Below are 22,542 nucleotides of genomic sequence, written 5' to 3'. Positions count from 1 at the left end.
AGAATATATACCCGACTCCAGGTCATTGCCGATACTCACCCCCACTATGTGCCCAAGAACCAGCCGTACAATGCATAGATAGGACTTCTTTTGGAGTCTTCTCCATTATGTGCGTTCCATTAATGGGTGCACAGAGGGGGAACGGAGGTGTGTAGCAACATCCAAATTACTGATCTTTAGTCAGTGGCAGGTGTTCTATACATGTATTATTGTACTTACTAAGATTTGCTGGAGGTGACAGATTCCCTTTAAACTTGCATGTATAAAACATTACAATTTTTAGGTATTGACTGGCCAACCCATTTAGGGTGCATAGTAGTGGTCATACACATTAGATGAATATTGGCCAAGCCTACTGATTTAGGTGGGACAAGCCGACCATCCAATAAGTATTAATTGTCCTTGACAGCAGATCTTGATCTGCCCGATCCCTTTGTTCTCAAGTGAGACAAGCAAGGGTGTCTGGAAGCGGCTTCCTCCCCTGCAGGCATTGAGAACACATGCACGCTTGGCCAAGCATGCTGATATAGGAGGGAGGTCGGGAAGTTCTGGATGGTCAAAAAAAATGTTCCAAGAGTTGGATTCACATTTACATCATTACAAATATTAATGGAGTCATAAGAGAGCGAAAAAAACTGGCTTTATATTATTATCCATCATATCAACATATAACATACATAAAAATAGCTGTGAACTATGGAAGGAAGAGAGTTGGGTTTTAGGGCAGACCATACACAACACTAAAGAAATGCCGTATCCCTATGTGCAGGTAAAGGATGCTCGACCTTACAACTGCCGCTCTTCTTTTACCACTGTAACTAGATACGGCCAGGCTGGCTTTGCAGATTTTTGAGTTAACGCTTACCATTATAATGAGATAAAGAAAAGACCAACTACATGAAAGGCCACTCGAGGTCAACAACGTACTACAAATGCGAGGGCTGCCAATGTGAAAGCTAATAAAGGCTGCCAGCTCTGCCTCATAGCTGCTCGGAGAGACCTTTACTACTGCACAGAGGCTCGAGTACCAGAGAAAAATGGGAGGCGAGCACTAGGTTACTTTATGCAAGCGTTCTTCTGTCAGGCCCGCAGTGACTAATATGGGTAAGACATGAAGTTTCACATGTGTGGTCACGGCTCACTTGGGCCAGGTCTGTCTTTATTAATGTTCCACATCAGTAGTCAGAGGATGTGTACTGAAGCCTGCTGGCACAGAACAGACTTCTCACACATCTTTGTCAGAATTAATTGCCCGCACAATTGTTTTCCTTCCTTTTATCCTTCTTGTACGACCCATATTACCTCGGAATGAAATCAAGCTGGTCACACATTTGCCACAAGACCACAGGTCACAAGAATTTAAGGGGTTTGAGGCTTTTAAAGTTGATGGCTATCAATATTAGATTAGCAGAAGCCTGACTCTGCTACCTGGCGATCAGCTATTTAAAAGGGACTGGGTCACCAGGGCTAGCGCTCAATCCTCTTCATAATTTACATTGGTCCAAACACTGTCTAATACATAATGCTGTACTCTTAGCAGCAGTGGTGCATGGCACTTTCATTTGAATGGGATAAAGCTGCAACAATCAGTGGTGGAACGAATAATAATTATATAATATATATAATTCTGAAGAATTTCTCTAAAATCATTGAAAATGCAAGCCAGAAAGTTATGCAAAATCAAGGAAGTAGCAGGTGTCGCTAAGATCTGTAGAGGATCATATTTTCAAGCACCTAGCTCCAATCTGTGGGAAGTGGGAGGGGCATAAAAGCCACATGAAAACTCAAAAAATGGATCAAGTTGTGTGGGATGATTGTGTGATGCCTCCCGTTAGTCACTGTGCCAGTTATCGCTACTTGTTGTAAACAGAGAGGGGCAGAATCCTTGAAATGAGAGGCTTTGGTTTATTACTCCAGCACATCACTATGAGCCTAGGCCGAGAAGTCAGCACTGTTCAACGCCGTGTGTCCTGATGGTTCAGAGAAGGACGATGAACTGGAATGACAGCAAGAGAGCACAGAGGCAAATCTCTGCACGCAGAGATTGTCTGATTAAAAGAATGGCGCATAGTGATCCATTTTGTACTGCAAATTAAATTGGTTGTCACATTCCAAACTTATAGCGGCAAACAGCGTCTACACAAAGCATTAGAAGGCATTTATACATCATTGGGCTACGAGCCAGACGCCCAGCAATAGGTGTTCTATTGACCTTACGGCACCAATCTTAAACGCCATGAAGAGGCCTTCACAAGGAAACATCACACCGGCCTTACGCCTGGGATTATGGTGTGGGACGGCCTAATGTATGAACACCAAAACCCTTTCGTTTTCACTTTGGTTACGCTAACAGATTGGCGTTACATTGCTTTGGTTGTGGAACCAGTAGTATGTCCATTTCTCGAAAGTGTCCCAGGGCCGTTTCTCAAACGGAGAACACGAGGCTTCATGTTGTTCATGCAGCTGTTCTTCTATGGAATTAAAATACATGACCCATACATAAGCAATATAGAGCTTGATGCCACAAGGGATTGGCGTCCTATACTACAGGCAGCGAACGCATGAGGCGTTCACTCCAGAGGAGCAGATACACCGCAGATCGAAAGCAAGCGTGCCCGCAAAGTTTGGTGCGACACAGTCTACCGCTATACATTTATCTACATTATGTGTAGCAGATTATGGTACAATGTACACAGTAAAATCTGGGATCACTATTCGAGACATCACTGTTGAGGATGACGAAATACGCTGGTCCAGCGGGACATATTTTCCCTTGTGGCACAATTGTGAGGAAAGGATCAATATGCTTATTAAATAGTAAAGTACTGTTGTTGGCAATTACAGTTCCAGTGCATTATATAATATATGGTAATCCAAAGCACAGACTAATCTTTGTGTGTGGATTAAACTAGTAAGGGTCCATTCATACGTCCGTATGTTTTGCAGATCTGCAAAACAAGGAAACCGGCAATGTGCGTTCCGCATTTTGCAGACCGCACATCGCCAGCACACTCATAGAAAATGCCTTTTCTTGTTCGCAATTGCAGACAATAGGACATGTTCTATTTTTTTTTGCAGAATGGAAGTGCACATCCGGAAATGTGGACATAACATTCCGGCCCCATAGAAAATTAATGGGTCTGCACCTGTTCCACAAAATTGCGGAACGGATGTGGACCCATTTTGCAGACGTGTGAATGGACCCTTAAGGAGAATACATTCATTGCTATATACGAGGCTGGTAAAGTGGGTTTATCTAGCCATAATTTGATTATAATAGCGGTTATTGCGAGGGCCCCGCATTTGGCTGTTTTAGGCCTGAGTTCCCATCACCGTTTAGCTTTCCGTTCTTCTGATCAGTTGTCATCAGTTTTTAGCCATTTCAGTCTGAGATTTATTTTTAAGGCTACTTTCACACTAGCGTTTTTATTTTCCGGTATTGAAATCAGTCATAGGTTCTCAATACCGGAAAAACGCTTCAGATTTCTCCCCATTCATTGTCAATGAGGACAAAACGTAATGCTCCAAAATGCATTCCGTTCGGTTACGTTCCCATACCGGAATGTATAGAGCAAGACTGATCCGTTTTCTCTGACACAATAGAAAAACGGATCAGTCCTCCATTGACTTTCAATGGAGTTCATGACTGATCAGTCTGAGCTATGTTAAAGAGAATACAACTGGCTCCGTTCATGAAGGATGCAGATGGTTTTATTTATCATGACTGAAGCGTCCTGCCGGATCCAGTAAAAACGCCTACCAGATCCGGAAATCCATATGCAAACTTTTTTTTCCGGATCAGTTCGACTTATTCATTGAAATACCGTATCGGTCTTTCCGGTATCATCTGGAATAACTGATCCGGTATTTAATTTGGTCAAAGCTAGAAAGATCTGCGCATGCGCAGACCGGAAAACCAGATCCGGCGTTGGAGCAATTTCCGGAACATTTGGTACCGGATCCGGCATTAAATATATTTCAATGGAAATTAATGCTGGGCCCGGCAAGTGCGGTAGGGTTTCGGAATTTTGGCCAGAAAAAAAAACTGCAGCTTTTGTCCGGTCAAATACCGTACAAGGGACAGAATGAAGACATCCTAAAGCACACTGAACGGATTGCTTTCCATTCAGAATGCAATAGGACAAAACAGACGTTTTTTTTCCCCCGGTATGGAGACCCTTTACTGGATTTTAATACCGGAAAAGAATATCGCTAGTGTGAAGGTACACTTAGACAGGGGGGGGGAGAAGTCCCGCATGCAGTACTTTTGTTTCAGTCAAAAAAAAAAACTGGATCCTATGCATAACTGATACAACAGGATTTTTTTTTTTTTTTTTTTTACAGGATCCTGTTTTTTTCCCCTCTCTCTCTCCTTCTGACAGATCAGAAGAACGGAAAGCTAAACAGTGATGTGAATGCACCCTTAGGGACAGTGACTGCAATATTATAATTTTTAATAAGATTTATTGTAATGTCATTTTTGTTTTATCATAATGAATTAATGTGATTATTTACATATCTGGCTATTTTTAGCTATATACTTTTAAGTATTTTTTTTACTTGTCTTTTATAAATAGTATTACGTTATTTGGAGGTTGGTTATTCATTATTAGTACACTGAGAGCCAGTCATTTCTGTGATTCATTGCTCAGACAACCATTAATAACCTTATTGATGGCATGCCAAGGCGTGCGGATTCCTGCACTTGGCGCTCATAATCTATACTGAATAAATTGAGAAGTTTTGAGTACTTTGTTCACATTTTGTTATCATTTGCATATCATTAACATATCTATCAATCCTGCGATTTCTATAATTCCATGACTTTTCCTTCTTGGTGTTGAGAAGGATAGATCTTCAGTTTAAGGCTACTTTCACACTTGCGTTCAGAGCGGATCTGTCTGAGACGGATCCGCTCATATAATGCAGACGGTGGCTCCGTTCAGTACGGATCCGTCTGCATTATATTGTTAAAAAATTTCTAAGTGTGAAAGTAGCCTCAGACGGATCCGTCCAGACTTTACATTGAAAGTCAATGGGGGACGGATCAGTTTGAAAATTGAGCCATATTGTGTCATATTCAAACGGATCCGTCCCCATTGACTTACATTGTAAGTCTGGACGGATCCGCACGCCTCCGCACGGCCAGGCGGACACCCGAACGCTGCAAGCAGTGTTCAGGTGTCCGCCTGCTGAGCGGAGCGGAGGCTGAACGCTGCCAGACTGATGCATTCTGAGAGGATCCGCATCCACTCAGAATGCATTAGGGCTGAACAGAAGCGGTCGGGGCCGCTTGCGAGAGCCTTCAAACGGAGCTCACAAGCGGACACCCGAACGCAAGTGTGAAAGTAGCCCAATACGTATCATTAACAAAAATGGCACAATCTATATTTTCAGTAGGTAATCGTTCAGTAAAGCTCTCCTTAAACTTGCATCTTGGTTTCTATCATAGTCAGATCTGTCACAGGCCGGATTCCTGATGGACCCCATCAGCTTTGTCGAGGGGGTCTACTATTTTGATTGGAAAAATAGTGCTGCATGTCGCACTAGTGTGGAGGTCCAATACAACAATGTAGTAGGGGAATAGGTCTCTTAAAGGGCATCTGTCAGCAGAGTGGTACCTAGGAAACTGGCTGACCTGTTACATGTACACTTGGAAGCTGAAGGTATCTGTGTTGGTCCCATGATCATATGTAGCCACATGAGAAAATTGAGGTTTTAATGTATGGAAATGAACCTCTAGGAGCAATGGCGGCGTTGCCATTACACATAGAGGCTCAGCTCTCTCTGCGACTGCCACCCCCTGCACTTTGACAGAGCTAGGGGTGATGATGTTTACACTGCCTGCTCCGATCATAGTGCAGGGGGTGTGGCTGTTGCAGGGAGCACAGCCTCTAGGTGTAATGGCAACGCCCCCATTGCTCCTAGAGGTACATTTGCATATATTAAAACTTTTTTCTTAGCAATGCAGACAAATATGAACATGGGACCGACACAAATGTCTTTAGCTGCCAAGTGCACATTGTACAGGTCAGTCAGTCCCGCAGATGCCGTCCTATTAGGGTGAATATATCCCTGTGTAAGAGGCAGAGAGCACTTGAAAAAGTGACACTAAAGCCAGCCATACACATCAGACCTATGTCAGCTAGTGTCATCTAATGCTTATGGGCCCCCCAACTCTCCCCTGACTGCTGATGTCAGGAGAGAAGGATCTTCTCTTTTGGTTCTTGAGGAGATGAGCTGCTGTGGTATCACCTATTACAGGGATCAGCAACCTACGGCACTCCAGCTGTTCTGAAACTACAACTCCCAGAACTCTTCACTTCAATGGGAATTACAAGAACAGCTAAGTGTTAGTGCATGCTGGGAGTTGTAGTTTCACAGCAGCTGCAGTACCGCAGATTGCTGATCTCTGACGTATTCTGAATTGTGGATCCTGTCTTATCAACACAGAGGTGTTACTTGTTATTGTAATTCTGCCTGTGGTGATAATGGCTACTGAAAAATTACCAGTACCAGAACAGGGAAAATCATGACCCATTATTAAACCTAGTGGCCAGTGTGAAAACTGCAGTTATATAATTTTTTTTTAAATATATAGGGACATTAAAAAATAAAAAAACTCAAAACTATGTTTAACATAAAAATGTTATTTAAAAACGCCTTAGTGACCACGCAAATAAAAAAAAAAACATTACAAGAGCTATAACTAGTTTTTTCATCAATGTACAGTGGGGCAAAAAAGTATTTAGTCAGCCACCAATTGTGCAAGTTCTCCCACTTAAAAAGATGAGAGAAGCCTGTAATTTTCATCATAGGTATACCTCAACTACGAGAGACAGAATGGGGGAAAGAATACAGGAAATCACATTGTAGGATTTCTAATGAATTAATTGGTAAATTCCTTGGTAAAATAAGTATTTGGTCACCTACAAACAAGAAAGATTTCTGGCTCTCACAAACCTGTAACTTCTTCTTTAACCGCTACAGGACCGCCGTACGCAGGATTGCGTCCTGCCGGCGGCCCTGCTCTTCTGGGTGGACGCATATACGCGTCCTCCCGCGATTTCCTGTGAATGCGCGCGCGCTCACAGGAACGGAAGGTAAGAGAGTGGATCTCCAACCTGCCAGCGGCGATCGTTCGCTGGCAGGCTGGAGATCTGATTTTTTTTAACCCCTAACAGGTATATTAGACGCCGTTTTGATAAAAGCGTCTAATATACCTGCTACCTGGTCCTCTGGTGGTCCCTTTTGTTAGGATCGACCACCAGAGGACACAGGTAGCTCAGTAAAGTCGCACCAAACACCACACTACACCCCCCCCCCCCCCCGTCACTTATTAACCCCTTATGAACCCCTGATCACCCATGATCACCCCATATAAACTCCCTGATCACCCCCCTGTCATTGATCACCCCCCTGTCATTGATCACCCCCCTGTCATTGATCACCCCCCTGTCATTGATCACCCCCCTGTCATTGATCACCCCCCTGTCATTGATCACCCCCCTGTCATGCTCCGTTCAGACGTCCGTATGATTTTTACGGATCCACGGATCGGATCCGCAAAACACATACGGACGTCTGAATGGAGCCTTACAGGAGGGTGATCAATGACAGGCGGGTGATCACCCATAAAGATTCCCTGATCACCCCCCCTGTCATTGATCACCCCCCTGTAAGGCTCCATTCAGACGTCCGCATGTGTTTTGCGGATGCGATCCATGTATCCATGGATCCGTAAAAATCATTTGGACGTCTGAATGGAGCCTTACAGGGGGGTGATCACCCATATACACTCCCTGATCACCCCCTGTCATTGATCACCCCCCTGTCATTGATCACCCCCCTGTAAGGCTCCATTCAGACGTCCGCATGTGTTTTGCGGATCCGATCCATGAATCCATGGATCCGATCCATGGATCCGTAAAAATTATACGGACGTCTGAATGGAGCCTTACCAGGGGGGTGATCAATGACAGGGGGTGATCAGGGAGTGTATATGGGTGATCACCCCCCTGTCATTGATCACCCCCCTGTCAGGCTCCATTCAGACATTTTTTTGGCCCAAGTTAGCGGAAATATATATATTTTTTTGTTTGTTTTTTCTTACCAAGTCTCATATTCCACTAACTTGTGTCAAAAAATAAAATCTCACATGAACTCACCATACCCCTCACAGAATCCAAATGCGTAACATTTTTAGACATTTATATTCCAGACTTCTTCTCACGCTTTAGGGCCCCTAAAAAGCCTGGGCAGTATAAATACCCCACATGTGACCCCATTTGAGGGGCATATTGAGTCCATGAAAGATTGAAATTTTTGCCCTAAGTTAGCGGAAAGTGAGACTTTGTGAGGAAAAAAAACAAAAAAAAAAATCAATTTCCGCTAACTTATGCAAAAAAAAAAAAATTCTATGAACTCGCCAGGCCCCTCATTGAATACCTTGGGGTGTCTTCTTTCCAAAGTGGGGTCACATGTGGGGTATTTATACTGCCCTGGCTTTTTAGGGGCCCGAAAGTGTGAGAAGAAGTCTGGGTTCCAAATGTCTAGAAATGCCCTCCTAAAAGGAATTTGGGCACCTTTGCGCATCTAGGCTGCAAAAAAGTGTCACACATCTGGTATCGCCGTACTCAGGAGAAGTTGGGGAATGTGTTTTGGGGTGTCATTTTACATATACCCATGCTGGGTGAGAAAAATATCTTTGTCAAATGCCAACTTTGTATCAAAAAATGGGAAAAGTTGTCTTTTGCCAAGATATTTCGCAGGCCATTTTTTTTTACACATTTTGATTGCAAGGTACTTCTCTCACATTTGGGCCCCTAAATTGCCAGGGCAGTATAACTACCCCACAAGTGACCCCATTTTGGAAAGAAGACACCCCAAGGTATTCCGTGAGGGGCATGGCGAGTTCCTAGAATCTTTTATTTTTTGTCGCAAGTTAGTGGAATATGAGACTTTGTAAGAAAAAAAAAAATTAAAATCATCATTTTCCGCTAACTTGTGACAAAAAATAAAAAGTTCTATGAACTCACTATGCCCATCAGCGAATACCTTAGGGTGTCTACTTTCCGAAATGGGGTCATTTGTGGGATTTTTCTACAGTTTGGGCATTGTAGAACCTCAGGAAACATGACAGGTGCTCAGAAAGTCAGAGCTGCTTCAAAAAGCGGAAATTCACATTTTTGTACCTTAGTTTGTAAACGCTATAACTTTTACCCAAACCATATTTTTTTTGCCCAAACATTTTTTTTTTTATCAAAGACATGTAGAACAATAAATTTGGCGAAAAATTTATATATGGATGTCGTTTTTTTTTTACAGCTGAAAGTGAAAAATGTCATTTTTGTGCAAAACAAAATCGTTAAATTTTGATTAATAACACAAAAAGTAAAAATGTCAGCAGCAATAAAATACCACCAAATGAAAGCTCTATTAGTGAGAAGAAAAGGAGGTGAAATTAATTTGGGTGGTAAGTTGTATGACCGAGCGATAAACGGTGAAAGTAGTGTAGTGCAGAAGTGTAAAAAGTGGCCTGGTCATGAAGGGGGTTTTAGCTAGCGGGGTTGAAGTGGTTAAGAGGCTCCTTTGTCCTCCCATCGTTACCTGTTTGAACGTGTTATCAGTATAAAAAGACACCTGCCCACAACCTCAAACAGTCACACTCCAAACTCCACTATGGCCAAGACCAAAGAGCTGTCGAAGGACACCAGAAACAAAATTCTAGACCTGCACAAGGCTGGGAAGACTGAATCTGCAATAGGCAAGCAGCTTGGTGTGAAGAAATCAATTGTGGGAGCAATTATTAGAAAATGGAAGATATACAAGGTCAATCATAATCTCCCTCGATCTAGGCGTCCACGCAAGATCTCACCCTGTGGGGTCAAAATGATCACAAGAACGGTGAGCAAAAATCCCAGAACCACACGGGGGGGACCTAGTAAATGACCTGCAGAGAGCTGGGACCAAAGTAACAAAGGCTACCATCAGTAACACACTACGCCGCCAGGGACTTAAATCCTGCAGTGCCAGACGTGTCCCCCTGCTTAAGCCAGTACATGTCTGGGCCCGTCTAAAGTTTGCTAGAGAGTATTTGGATGATCCAGAAGAGGATTGGGAGAATGTCATATGGTCAGATGAAAACAAAGTAGAATTTTTTGGTAAAAACTCAACTCGTCGTGTTTGGAGGAGAAAGAATGCTAAGTTGCATCCAAAGAACACCATACCTACTGTGAAGCATGGGGGTGGAAATATCATGCTTTGGGGATGTTTTTCTGCAAAGGGACCAGGACGACTGATCCGTGTAAGGCCTCATGCACACAACCGTTGTTAGCTTCCGCATCCGTTCTGCCGATTTAAGCGTTTCAGGTGCGGACCCATTCATTTATATGGAGCCGTTGAAAATGCGGATAGTGCACTGTTTGTCATCCGTGGTTCCAGTCAGTCAAAAAAAATATAACCTGTCCTATTATTTCCGCAGAAAAACGGTTCGCGGACCCATTCAACTCAATGAGACAGCTAAAAACGTGGGAGGGACACAAGATTGTCATCCGCGTCCGTTTTGTTTCCTATAATTTGCATGGCAAACCTTAGACTTTTTTTTACATTCCTTTATGTCTGGTGGTCCTCCAAAAATAAAGGAAGACGCACTGAAACAAAAACTGAAACGGATCATGGAACAGCAGAACCCCATTTTGCGGAACAGAACACAGCAACGGTCGTGTGCATGAGGACTAAAGGAAATATTAAATGGGGCCATGTATCGTGAGATTTTGAGTGAAAACCTCCTTCCATCAGCAAGGGCATTGAAGATGAAACGTGACTGGGTCTTTCAGCACCAAACACACCACCCAGGCAACGAAGGAGTGGCTTCGTAAGAAGCATTTCAAGGTCCTGGAGTGGCCTAGCCAGTCTCCAGATCTCAACCCCATAGAAAACCTTTGGAGGGAGTTGAAAGTCCATGTTGCCCAGCGACAGCCCCAAAACATCCCTGCTCTAGCGGAGATCTGCATGGAGGAATGGGCCAAAATACCAGCAACAGTGTGTGAAAACCTTGTGAAGACTTACAGAAAACATGTGACCTCTGTCATTGCCAGCAAAGGGTATATAACAAAGTATTGGGATGAACTTTTGTTATTGACCAAATACTTATTTTCCTCCATAATTTGCAAATAAATTATTAAAAAAATAAAAATAAAGTCAGACAATGTGATTTTCTGGATTTTTTTTCTCTCATTAGGTCTCTCATAGTTGAGGTATACCCATGATGAAAATTATAGGACTCATCGGAGAACTTGCACAATTGGTGGCCGACTAAATACTTTTTTGCCCCACTGTACGTGTATGAAGGCTTATTTTTTTGCAGGACAGGTTATAGTTTCTAATGCACCATTTTGGGTACATGTAGCCATGGATTAAAGCCAGCTGTTTAGCTTAACCCTTTCAGGCCAGGGCCATTTTCACATTGAGTTTTCATTTTAACTCCCCGCCTTCCCATAGTCCTAACTTTTTAATTTTTCCGTTCACATAGCCTTATGAGAGCTTATTTTGTGAGGGACAAGTTGTACTTTCTAACGGCGCCATTTACGGTTGCATACCATGTAGTGGGAAGCGGCAAAAAAATTCCAAATGGGGTAGAATTGGGAAAAAAACGATTCTGATAAAGTTTTTTTTTTTAATATATATATATTACACTGTACACCACGCGGTAAAATTGACCTGTTATCTTAATTCTCCAGGTCAGTACTGTTCCAATGATACCACACTTGTAAAATAAATAAAAATAAAAAAATCATTCAAACCTTTCAGAAAAAAAAAAAATATACATTTTATAACCACATTCTGACCCCTATAACCATTTGTAGTTATGTGTACGGGACGATCTGAAGAGTGTGCGACTTTTTGATCACCTTTTATAAAAAAAAATTATTGGGTAGTTGAAGTGGGAAAAAAAATGGCAAATTGTCAGTTTTTCATTTTTTTCCCGTTACGCCATTTGCCGTAAGCCCTTAATATTGTTATATTTTAATAGTATGGGCATTTTCGCACGCGGCGATGCCCACGATGTTAATTTTATTTTTTTACTGATTAAGTAATTTTATTAAGGAAATGGGGGTGATTTGAACTTTGTTTTTTTATTTTATTTTTTATATTTGTAAAAAAAAAAAATTTTTAGGTCACCTTGGGTGACAATAACTGGCAGTCATTAGATTGCCCATTGTGTTCATTGATGTCTATATAGACATCATTGAACACTTCATTTACACTATACCAATACAATGCTGCCACCTAGTGGCCTGTATTGGTATAGTCCTGAAATAAGCTCCGAAGCCTGCTTGAGGCTTCAGGCTATTTCATAGCTATAACAGGTTCCTCGATCTCAGTCAGGGAACGTTGTTACCGGAGCGGAAGTGCGCAACTTCCGCTTCCAGATCATGAAAATGCCATGGTCAGATTTGACTACGGCATCTGAAGTGGAAAATGTATGCTATCAGCCTTATGGCTGATTGCATACATGTGCCGCGGGTCACTGCTATTTAAAATAGCAGAAACCCGGCAGCTATAAAGAACAGCCCGATGATGTACATGTATGTAATCGGGCGTAAAAGGGTTAAACCGCCTTTGTTTACGTCAGTAAAAAGGCTTATTAGTGGTCACTAAGGGGTTAAACAATAGGTCATTTCCCGATTACATAATCACCTCAACTTCCTAAATCAGGTTTACACCTCATGAACATAGCTAAATAGACGCACTTTTCAAAACTGAAGTGAGCGATACAAAACCATAAAAAGTTACATTTTTGCACAAACCAGCCCAAAAACTCACAAAAGCCCCCTCTTATGACTTTTTGGAGCCAGGATTCTGCCCTGCAAGCTTTATAAATATGCTTCATTATATTTTCTCTCTCTCTGATGTAGACAACGATGACATGAGATCATTTCAAGAGAGTGATCTGGCCGCATGATCAGCAAATAAAGCTTTCATAGATTGTCATAATACATAGAACCTTATATGAAGGGGGACTCATCCTGAACACATCTATTGAAATGTACTGTTAATCAAAAAGACACCCTGAGAAGAAGAATCCAATAGCAACCTTAGTCCATGAATGGTCTTCCAAGCTCTGGTTACTGTGAGAGATCGCGATAGAGCGATAGATAGATATATATATATATATATCTCTATATCTGTAGCGAGAAACGCAGGTTTACGGATATTTTTCGCCCTATAAGAAGCACCTACGTTTTTGAGGAGGAAAATAAGAAAAAAAAAAAAAAATTTTGAACCAAAAGGTGTGCTTTTGAACTAATTGTCTGTGGATGACACTATTATGGGGGATCTGTGGATGACACTGTTATAGCATCTTATGTTATATGTGTGTCATCCACAGATGCCCCCCATAACACTGTCCTTGTGTAAATAGTGACCCCCAAATACAGGCCGTGGAGGCCGGCAACTTGTGTTGGAATCGCGGCGGGGCCAGGTGCAGTATTCATTAAGTGAAGTCATGGGTAAAGCTTTGTTAAGGTATAGCAATCCTCTGCAGCAGTAGCGTGCGTAGTACTCACTATGAAACTCCCGTAGCAGTCATGGCGGCCGGCAGCGTAACGTCACTCACTCCGTCACACGCCTGCTCAGCCTGTTTTATACATAAAGAGGGAGGAGCATACGCGTGAGGAAGTGAGTGACCGGGCCAGCATGCCTGCTACGGGAGTTTTGTAGTGAGTACTACGTGCACTACTGCTGCAGAGGATTGCTATACCTTAAAGCTTTACCCATGATTTCACTTAATAAATACCGCTATGAGCGGGGCCCGGTGTAATGGAGAACAGTGACTGCAAAGGGCCCCGCTGCGATTCCAACACAAGTTGCCGGCCTCCAGCCCCTCCTCCCTCCCCGCTGATACATCGCAGGCCGCGCTGTGCAGCATCGCGGCCGGCGATGTATCAGTGCAAAGTAAAAAAAGGCAGCATTTGCCCCATAAGATGCACTGCCATTTCCCCCCCCCACTTTTGGGGGTCTTATAGGGCGAAAAATACAGTATATGGTATTTAGAGTGATGGTAAGGCCACTTATAATACGGACACAATGCGTTGAGGGATTTTGTACTTGTGTAATCATTTTATTATCCTACCCTTTGTTATTGCTTTTATTACACCATAATTCTTACAAAAGTCACCTCAATATCTATGGTTTGGTGGCAGCAATTTTTCTACACAGTTACCCTGGCACTGTAGTTATACTAAATGATTCTTTGCAGGCTTCATAAATGAAGGCATTAATGCGTCTCATAAAAAAGTAGTCATTTCTTATGAAGTCCCATAGTGCGTAATAAATGTCTTACTCTTACACTTCTGGAATTGGTCCTATTCCGAATGGTTCTTTAGCGTATCCATATCTCAGATTTGTGCTCTAAATAGTAGTCCTAGTCACTGTGTTCCAGAAGGCACTTGTAGTGGGGTGGAACTGTGAAGCCGGCAGAGAATTAACACCTACTCTACCATTACGTTTGCCACAGTGCAGTGACCAGTTCAATTTATTTATCCCTCCTGCGGCCAGAGATCAGCACTGGAGGTCAGACGGAAAGGCCTGACCTGATAGCCGATGGCCAAATGTTCGTTCACCTGACAGTTACCTCTCCCGACTCCTTCAACTTGGCTGAGCATGCACGTGTCCTGAACTGGCAGCAGGACATCTCCTCGAGGTCAAATAGATAACTGAAATCTCACTGCTCAATCCTTCTCTACCCCAAAATGTGCCATCTCTACGTACGATGATTAGAAGCTCTCGCTAATACTGGCATGTTCAGCTGACATTTATGTAATGTGTATAGCCAGCTAAAAGATCACAGACATGATACGTTCCAGAACAGGAGAAATTTAGGAGTATCTCATGGAATTCTGGACACTTAAGTAGTTATGCCAACCAATGTCTTAACAAAGGGGTATTCCAAGACTTTTATACTGATGAACTAACCTCTGGAGAGGTCACCATTATCTGATTATGGGGGTCCCACATGCTGCAATCTAGGAGTGGTGGCCGTGCTTCCACACTATAGGAAAAAGCGCCAGACTTTCTGGTGGCCAGGACAGGCAGAGTGTGCCAAGGAACACATTTGCAGCACCTCCCATCCAGGCCACCTCATATCTGTGCTATAGCGGTGGCCAAAGCCATTGGAAACCAGCAGTATATAATAAAATGTAAAAACTAATCAAGCCAAGGAAGCAATATGGACAATCACAATACATTAGCAAGAGCCTTGTATTAACTTTGCCTACATAATAAATGCCATATGCTGAAGAGAAATCTTTAAAAGGGAACCTGTCACCGGCAAAAACGATCTGAAGCTGCCAGCAGTACCCATAGAGATTGAATGTTGCAGAACGGATGTGGACCCATTTGCAGACGTGTGAATGGAGCCTAAAAGGAACGTTTTCAGAGCTTTTGCCACATCTGCCTTAAGTAACAAAACAATAGTCAGAAACACACTGCTAGCTACTCTCAGATGGTTTTTAGAGGTGACAGGTTCCCTTTAAGACTTAGGTTTCCTCAGTGGGGCCATATGGCACTGACTGCACTACACCAGTAGTTACATGCCAGCAGGTGACGCCTCTCGCCAGGAGATGGCACAGCCTGGATTGTTGCGTTTACCCGCCTACTTCTACATATCTGAAAGCAAAAAGCTTCCATGTATCAATAATGCCTGCTGCAGCTGTACGGTGTGGGCACTGCTCCTGCTCACTTGGCCAGAGCTGGTCCACTAACCATGGCTGTACTCTCCTCATTTTCTCTCTGTTCCTGAGACTATTTCTTCTTTGATACTTGCGTCACTCTAAGCTTTCCTGCTTGCAAGAGCTAGATAAAACCACAACTTTGTGTTCTGGCCATCAACTATTAAAGGTGGAATTCCACCTAAACTAATCAATTGAACGCTGGGTCAGTGACCAGGAACCCAAACTGTTCCCAAATGAAGCAACCTCGAGTCCTCTTCTGATCACCGCCACCAAGGCACATTATATCCAGCAATGATATCACTGCATGGCATATCTGAAGACAATTTCTTAAATTTGCTGATGTCGCCTTGGCTTCAAATGCATTTGGAATGAATTTCTAAGAACCTTGGGAAACGTGCCAGATGGCAAAGACTGTTTCCCATAGCAACCCAAAAATTAGCATAACTAGACTAATGAATACACTTTTCATTCTATTAAAGTGCTTGATGGATGATCTCCACAAGCCTCGTTTCAGTCAGATTGCTTCAGTAAGTGGAAAGCACCCTCAAGACTGCGCATTAAGGGGGCTACCATGTAGGGGGTAACTGAGAATGCTTTGTGTATTTTAATGAAGACTCTAATAGCAGCAGAAATGTAAAAGGCACATCCTGCTTCACCACGATGACTATGACTACAAGTACCTCAGCAAGAACTAGAAAACATGCAATTTTGTCAATTCAAACCTGGCTTTGCACATTACATGGTTAATCTGCAGAAAAGAGAATCACAGCAGGAGCGAGAAGAAATACAGCGAGGAACAGAAGTATTTGAACACCCTGCGATTTTGCAAGTTCTCCCACTTAGAAATCATGGAGGGGTCTGAAATTCACATTGTAGGTGCAGACAGAATAAAAAAAAAAAAATAAGGAAATCACATTGTATGATTTTTAAAGTATTTGTCTTGCACTGCTGAACAAAAGTATTTGAACACCTTAGAAACAGCAAGAATTCTGGCTCTCAAATACCTGTTACCGTGCCTTTAAAAAGTCCACCTCTACTCCACACATTAATCTAACTTAGTAGCACCTGTCTGAGCTCTTTAAAGACCCCTATCCACCCCACAGTCAGTCAGATGCCAACTACTACCATGGGCAAGACCAAAGAGCTGTCAAAAGACACCAGACACAAAATTGTGGACCTCCACAAGGCTGGAAAGGGCTATGGGGCAATTGCCAAGTAGCTTGGTGAAAATAGATCAACTGTTGGAGCAATTGTTAGAAAATGGAAGAGGCTAAAGACAACTGTCAGTCTCCCTCAGACTAGGGCGCCATGCAAGATCTCGCCTCATGGGGTATCACTGATAAGAAAGGTGAGGAATCCGCCAGGAACTACAAGGGAGGAGCTGGTCAATGACATGGAGAGCTGGGACCACAGTTTCAAAGGTCACCGTCGGTAGAACACTACGCAGTCAGGGTTTTTAAATCATGCATTACACGGAAGGTTCCCCTGCTCAAGTCATCACATGTCCAGGCCCGTCTGAAGTTTGCCAATGACCATCTGGATGATCCAGAAGAGGCATGGGAGAAAGTCAAGTGGTCAGATGAGAACTTGTTGGTCTAAAATTCACTTGTCATGTTTGGAGAAAAAAGGATGAGTTGCATCCCAAGAACACCATCCCTACTGTGAAGCATGGGGGTGGTAACATCATGCTTTGGGGGTGCTTTTCTGCGAAGGGGACAGGACGACTGCATTGTATTAAGGAGAGGATGATTAGGGCCATTTATTGTGAGATTTTGAGCAACAACCTCCTTCGCTCAGTCAGAGCATTGAAGATGGGTCGTGGCTGGGTCTTCCAACATGACAATGACCCGAAGCACACAGCCAGGATAACCAAGGAGTGGCTCCGTAAGAAGCATATCAAGGTTCTGGAGTGGCCTAGCCAGTCTCAAGACCTAAATCCAATAGAACATCTTTGGAGGGAGATGAAACTCTGTGTTGCTCAGCGACAGCCCCAAAACCTGACAGATCTAGTGGAGGAGTGGGACAAAATCCCTGTTGCAGTGTGTGTAAACCTGGTCAAGAACTAAGACTTCTGTACCAAATATTAACACTGATTTTCTCAGGTGCTCAAATACTTATGTTCAGCAATGCAAGACAAATACATTCTTTAAAAACCATACAATGTGATTTCCTGAAATTTTTATTTTTTATTCTCTCAGAGTTTGAATGCACCTACAATGTGAATTTCAGACCCCTCCATGATTTCTAAGTGGGAGAACTTGAAAAATCACAGGGTGTTCAAATACTTCTGTTCCTCCCTGTAAAAGGGGAACTATCCAACTGTGTTCTGTAACGGATGGTCCCACATATTGCGCAGTGATTGGAAATGACAATACATGATCGGATTGCTTGATCCTATAATAGAGAGACGGTTTTAGCTCACAAGTAGAGATCAATTCGTCTCATGCTTTAAAATTTTTGTACAGAAGTGTTTTCCAGCTTTAAATGTTGTCACATCAGAGAGAATCTGGAGATTTTCAAGGAAGACCAAGATCTTAAGAGTTGCCTTCAACTACTTAGAACGCCAGAGCAGGCGAGATAAAAGCTGTCCCAGGTCCTCACATATTTGTGACTGCCAAGTTCCTCTCAGACTCGTTCTAGTTATAGTTATAAAAAAAAAAAAAAATATATAAAAAATACCAATGCTTTCATGTAGTTTACTTGAATGTAGATCTCTCCTCTTTAGATCCTACTTGTGCACAATCCATCCTGCCTGCAGTCCTTTGCAGGCAGAGTCTGCCTTTGTTTCCACCTAATGTAGATCTCTGAATCCTGCAGGTAATAAAAGCTTTCATCAGGATTAAAACAGGAAGCGCAATCAGGTCATTACCAGGGCAAACTGCTTGTTGAGCCTCATCTGCTCTGCGAGGACAGTGACGTTATGGAACAAGTGAGGCTGCATGTGGCTCCACATATGAGGGAACCACCAGAATTCTTTCCTGTGCATGAGAAGCATGTCATCCCCCTGGTCTTCCTCATCTGTGCCTGGAGAGACAGGACGGCATCATGAAATGTCACTGGTACTACCTGAATCCTAGGAGGCATACAACTGCTACATTCTAACATAAGCAGCCCTAGGCCCCTTTCACACGAGCGAGTTTTCCGCGCGGGAGCAATGCTTGACGTGAACGCATAGCACCCGCACTGAATCCTGACCCATTCATTTCAATGGGTCTGTGTACGAGTTGGTTTTTTTCACGCATCTGTTCAGCATTGCGCGAGAATAGCAGAATGTTCTATATTCTGCGTTTTTCACGCAGCCCTGGCTCCATAGGAGTGAATGGGGGATCAGTCAAAAATGCTTTGGAAGCAAGTGCAGATGCAATGCATTTTTCACCTTCAGTTTTTGATCACGCCCGTGAAAAATGCATTGCACCCACACGGAAAAAACTGAAACACTGAACGCAATTGCAGACAAAACTAACTGAATTTGCTTGCAAAATGGTACGCGTTTTACTGAACGCACCCTGAAAGCATCCGGAGCCAATCCATATCGTTCATGTGAAAGAGGCCTTATGGAGGACAGCAGACGCTATCCAAATCATCAGTGGAAAACAGTTATAAAACATCAATAAATAAATAAAAAGTAAATGGTCATTGTCATTTCAACAAACTTTACATAAATCAATAGTATAAGTAAATAAAAGAAACTGTGTAATATATCTTATCAGAGGAAAAATGGCTCTGGCAGCATTCTTCCTCCTCTCCGCATAGAATTCCATGCGCAGTGCGTCTCTGTCTCTTCTATCACTGTAGCTCACCCCCCTCCCCTCTGCAAACTCTTCTACAGGCAGCATGTAATCTGGCCCTTCAATGAGCAGCCAGCCCTGTTGTCTCTCAAGACGGACTTGTCAGAGAACGAAGCATTTTTCTCCAAAATGATATATTACAAAGTTTCTTATATTCACTTGTACTATAGATTTATGCAGTTTGTTATAACAACCATCAACATTTAACAGCAATTAAAAATATTACCCAAGAAATACCAAATTAATTGGCGCTGAAGATTTGTCCAGCCCAGATCTAGTTACTTCACCAATTTAACAAAAAAAATGTATCCATATATATTTAAAGAGAACCTGTCAGCTGCTTGACATGCCTCGTCTCTAAGAAATATTGCAAACCTACTAAAATAATTGTGCTGTTTTTTTGGAAGCATATGAATAAGTTGACAAATAGGTGTTGCCATTAGTCTGCTCATTGGGGTGCATCCCTCCACACTCTAAGCTTGTCCAATCAATACCGTGTAATGACACTTTCACACAAGAAAACTTTTTATCAGTATCTGTAAACCTGGAGCGGATCCAAAATCTTCCCATTATATTTTTTGCCTGCCAGATTCCAACAGTGCTAGTGTGAAAGTACCCTAAGAGCTGACAGGAAAAGAGAGGTGACAGGGCAGAGAGGTGAGAAGGGCTCAAGTTGCATCACATAGGACAACATGGAGACCCTGCAGGGTGAGGGGACAGTAGCTCCATGTCACCGATCTGCCATTGCTGCCTTTACTCCGCACTCAGCAAAGCCAGGCGGGTAATGTAGGATTCACTAGGAAAACCGTATTTGGCAGACACAAGAGCCTCTAGGCCTATCCTGCACTATATAGGCAAAGATAAAAATCCCGGAGTGCTTCTTTAATGACTACATAGAATAATTTGTCTTTAAAGTTTTCTACGTGCAGTACTGGAAAATGTGTTGAGGATTTATCTCAGCCGTGACTATATTGCTTATATCAGTCTATATAGATTATTATGAGGACCTGTAGAATGTAGGCTCGGATTACTTCCATTCTGCACTCACTTATAAAAGTGCAGCAGTTTATTAAATGTTCCCACAGATTTCCCTTCGCCCAGCCAGCATGCTTCATCACTTCATGCAGATGTAAAGCACAGTAAGGGCTCTTTCACACGAGCGGATCCCGTGCAGGTAATCCGCTGCGTGAAAGAGAGCCAAGCCCCGTTCCGGACAGCAGAGACACGGAGCACTAACATGACTGATAATGCTCCGTGCCTCTCTGTGATCTTTATACTACAAAATCACAGTGAGATAAAGTTGTAACTGTGAGACAGAGAGACAAAGAGCATTATCAATCATATTACTGCTCCGTGTCTCGGCTGTCCAGAACGGGGCTTGGCTCTCTTTTACGCAGCGGATTACCCGCACGGGATCCTCTCGTGTGAAAGAGCCCTAACACAGGGGCTGCTCTGATGAAAGCTGCAATGACAAACTACTGTACCTGTGTGGTAGAACTTCCCAGAGAAGCCCAGATTGAAGGTGAAATTCGGCACTAGAGTCCTTAGCTTGCTCTGAGTGTTCAGCAAAGCCTGAAATGAAGAGAAATACAAGTCAGCATTATGAAGAACCGCTGGGACATGGGCGAGACGGTCGATTTATCACATTGTGACACTTATATCAAGACCAACAAAACTGGTATTAGAACTTGAAGACTATTCAAAGCCTTGACATGCGAACTGTACAACTGATGAAGAGGGCCAGTATGTACTAACAGGAGCTCTTCTGCCATACACCGATTATATAGATTATACATCGTTCCCTTATCTGTTCCACAGGTAGATACATGGTAGGAACCTCCAGATGTAAATTCAAAGCAGAAAAAAAAATTCTCCTGGTCATCATACATGTAAAGATTGCCTCATTCTCAATACACTTGATATTTTTCAAATCTCATTTGCATTTACATGCAGCGGCAATGATTGGGAAAGAACTGTTCCTTCCTGAAAAATGCTGAGGAGGCGAGAGCTGCACTTACCTGTAGCTATCACCTCCGCTATATGGGCTGAGGGATGGCTACTGTAATTGCTCGTCCCCATGTAGATGAAATGTCTTACGGTAGCAGAACTCTGTTCACACAGCACAATCTGCTGCCCAGAGAATGATTTAGGTGTCCAAATCAATGATCATTTCATCCGATTTTGCTCGTTCAGGTGGTGATTGGCGGCACCACTATACAGGTTAATTATTGGGAATGGGGTACATACTAATGTTCATTCCCGATAATTATCCGTTGTAAAGGGACCATTAGACATTTGGAATCAGATTGGTGTACCTAGGGCAGTGATGGCTAACCTTCAGCTGTGGTGAAACTACAACTCCCAGCAGGCTCCATTCATTTCTATGGAGTTCTGAGAGCAGCCAAGCAAGGTGGCATCTTGGGAGTCATAGTTTTAGCACAGCTTGAGCGCCGGGGGTTAGAAGTCACAGACCTAGCGTAAAACCCAGAGAGACATCAAATGTGCAGATACTACCTTGGTCAGGTAAATTAGGCTACTTTCACACCAACATCTTTACTGGATCCGGCAGGGTTCAGCAAAAACGCTTCAGTTACTGATAATACAACCATCTGCATCCGTTATGAACGGATCCGGTTGTATTATCTTTAACATAGCCAAGACTGATCCATCATGAACGCCATTGAAAGCCAATGGGGGATGGATGCATTTTATATTGTGTCCACGGATCCATCCCCATTGACTTGCATTGAGGGTCATGATGGATCCGTCTTGCTCCGCATCCCATGACTGAAAGAAAACCGCAGTATGCTGCGGTTTGCCCTCCAGTATGGGAACGCAACTGAACGGAATGCATTTTGGAGCACTAAGTTTTGTCCCCATTGACAATGAATGGGGAAAAAACAGAAGCATTTTTTTCCGGTATTGAGACCCTATGACGGATGTCAATAACGGAAAATAGAAACACTAGTGTGAAAGTAGCCTTACAGTAATATATATTTCAGACAACCACCTAAAAT

The 22,542-nt window shown here is 42.9% G+C and overlaps 1 protein-coding gene across 1 annotated transcript in view; it reads right to left on the bottom strand.

The window, feature by feature from the left end:
* The window catches only part of NDST2 (N-deacetylase and N-sulfotransferase 2), a 150,925-nt gene that overhangs the window by 26,914 nt on the left and 101,469 nt on the right, over positions 1-22,542 (bottom strand). Inside the window, exons 3-4 of the mRNA XM_044296417.1 lie at positions 21,010-21,097; positions 18,607-18,761 (exon numbers count right to left, since the gene is read on the bottom strand). Coding sequence (XP_044152352.1) covers positions 18,607-18,761; positions 21,010-21,097 — 243 coding nt within the window. The remainder of the gene's footprint in view (positions 1-18,606; positions 18,762-21,009; positions 21,098-22,542) is intronic.

This window comes from Bufo gargarizans, chromosome 6, assembly GCF_014858855.1.
Source record: "Bufo gargarizans isolate SCDJY-AF-19 chromosome 6, ASM1485885v1, whole genome shotgun sequence".
Lineage (NCBI taxonomy): Eukaryota > Metazoa > Chordata > Amphibia > Anura > Bufonidae > Bufo > Bufo gargarizans.
This window is presented reverse-complemented; position numbering and strand designations above follow the sequence as displayed.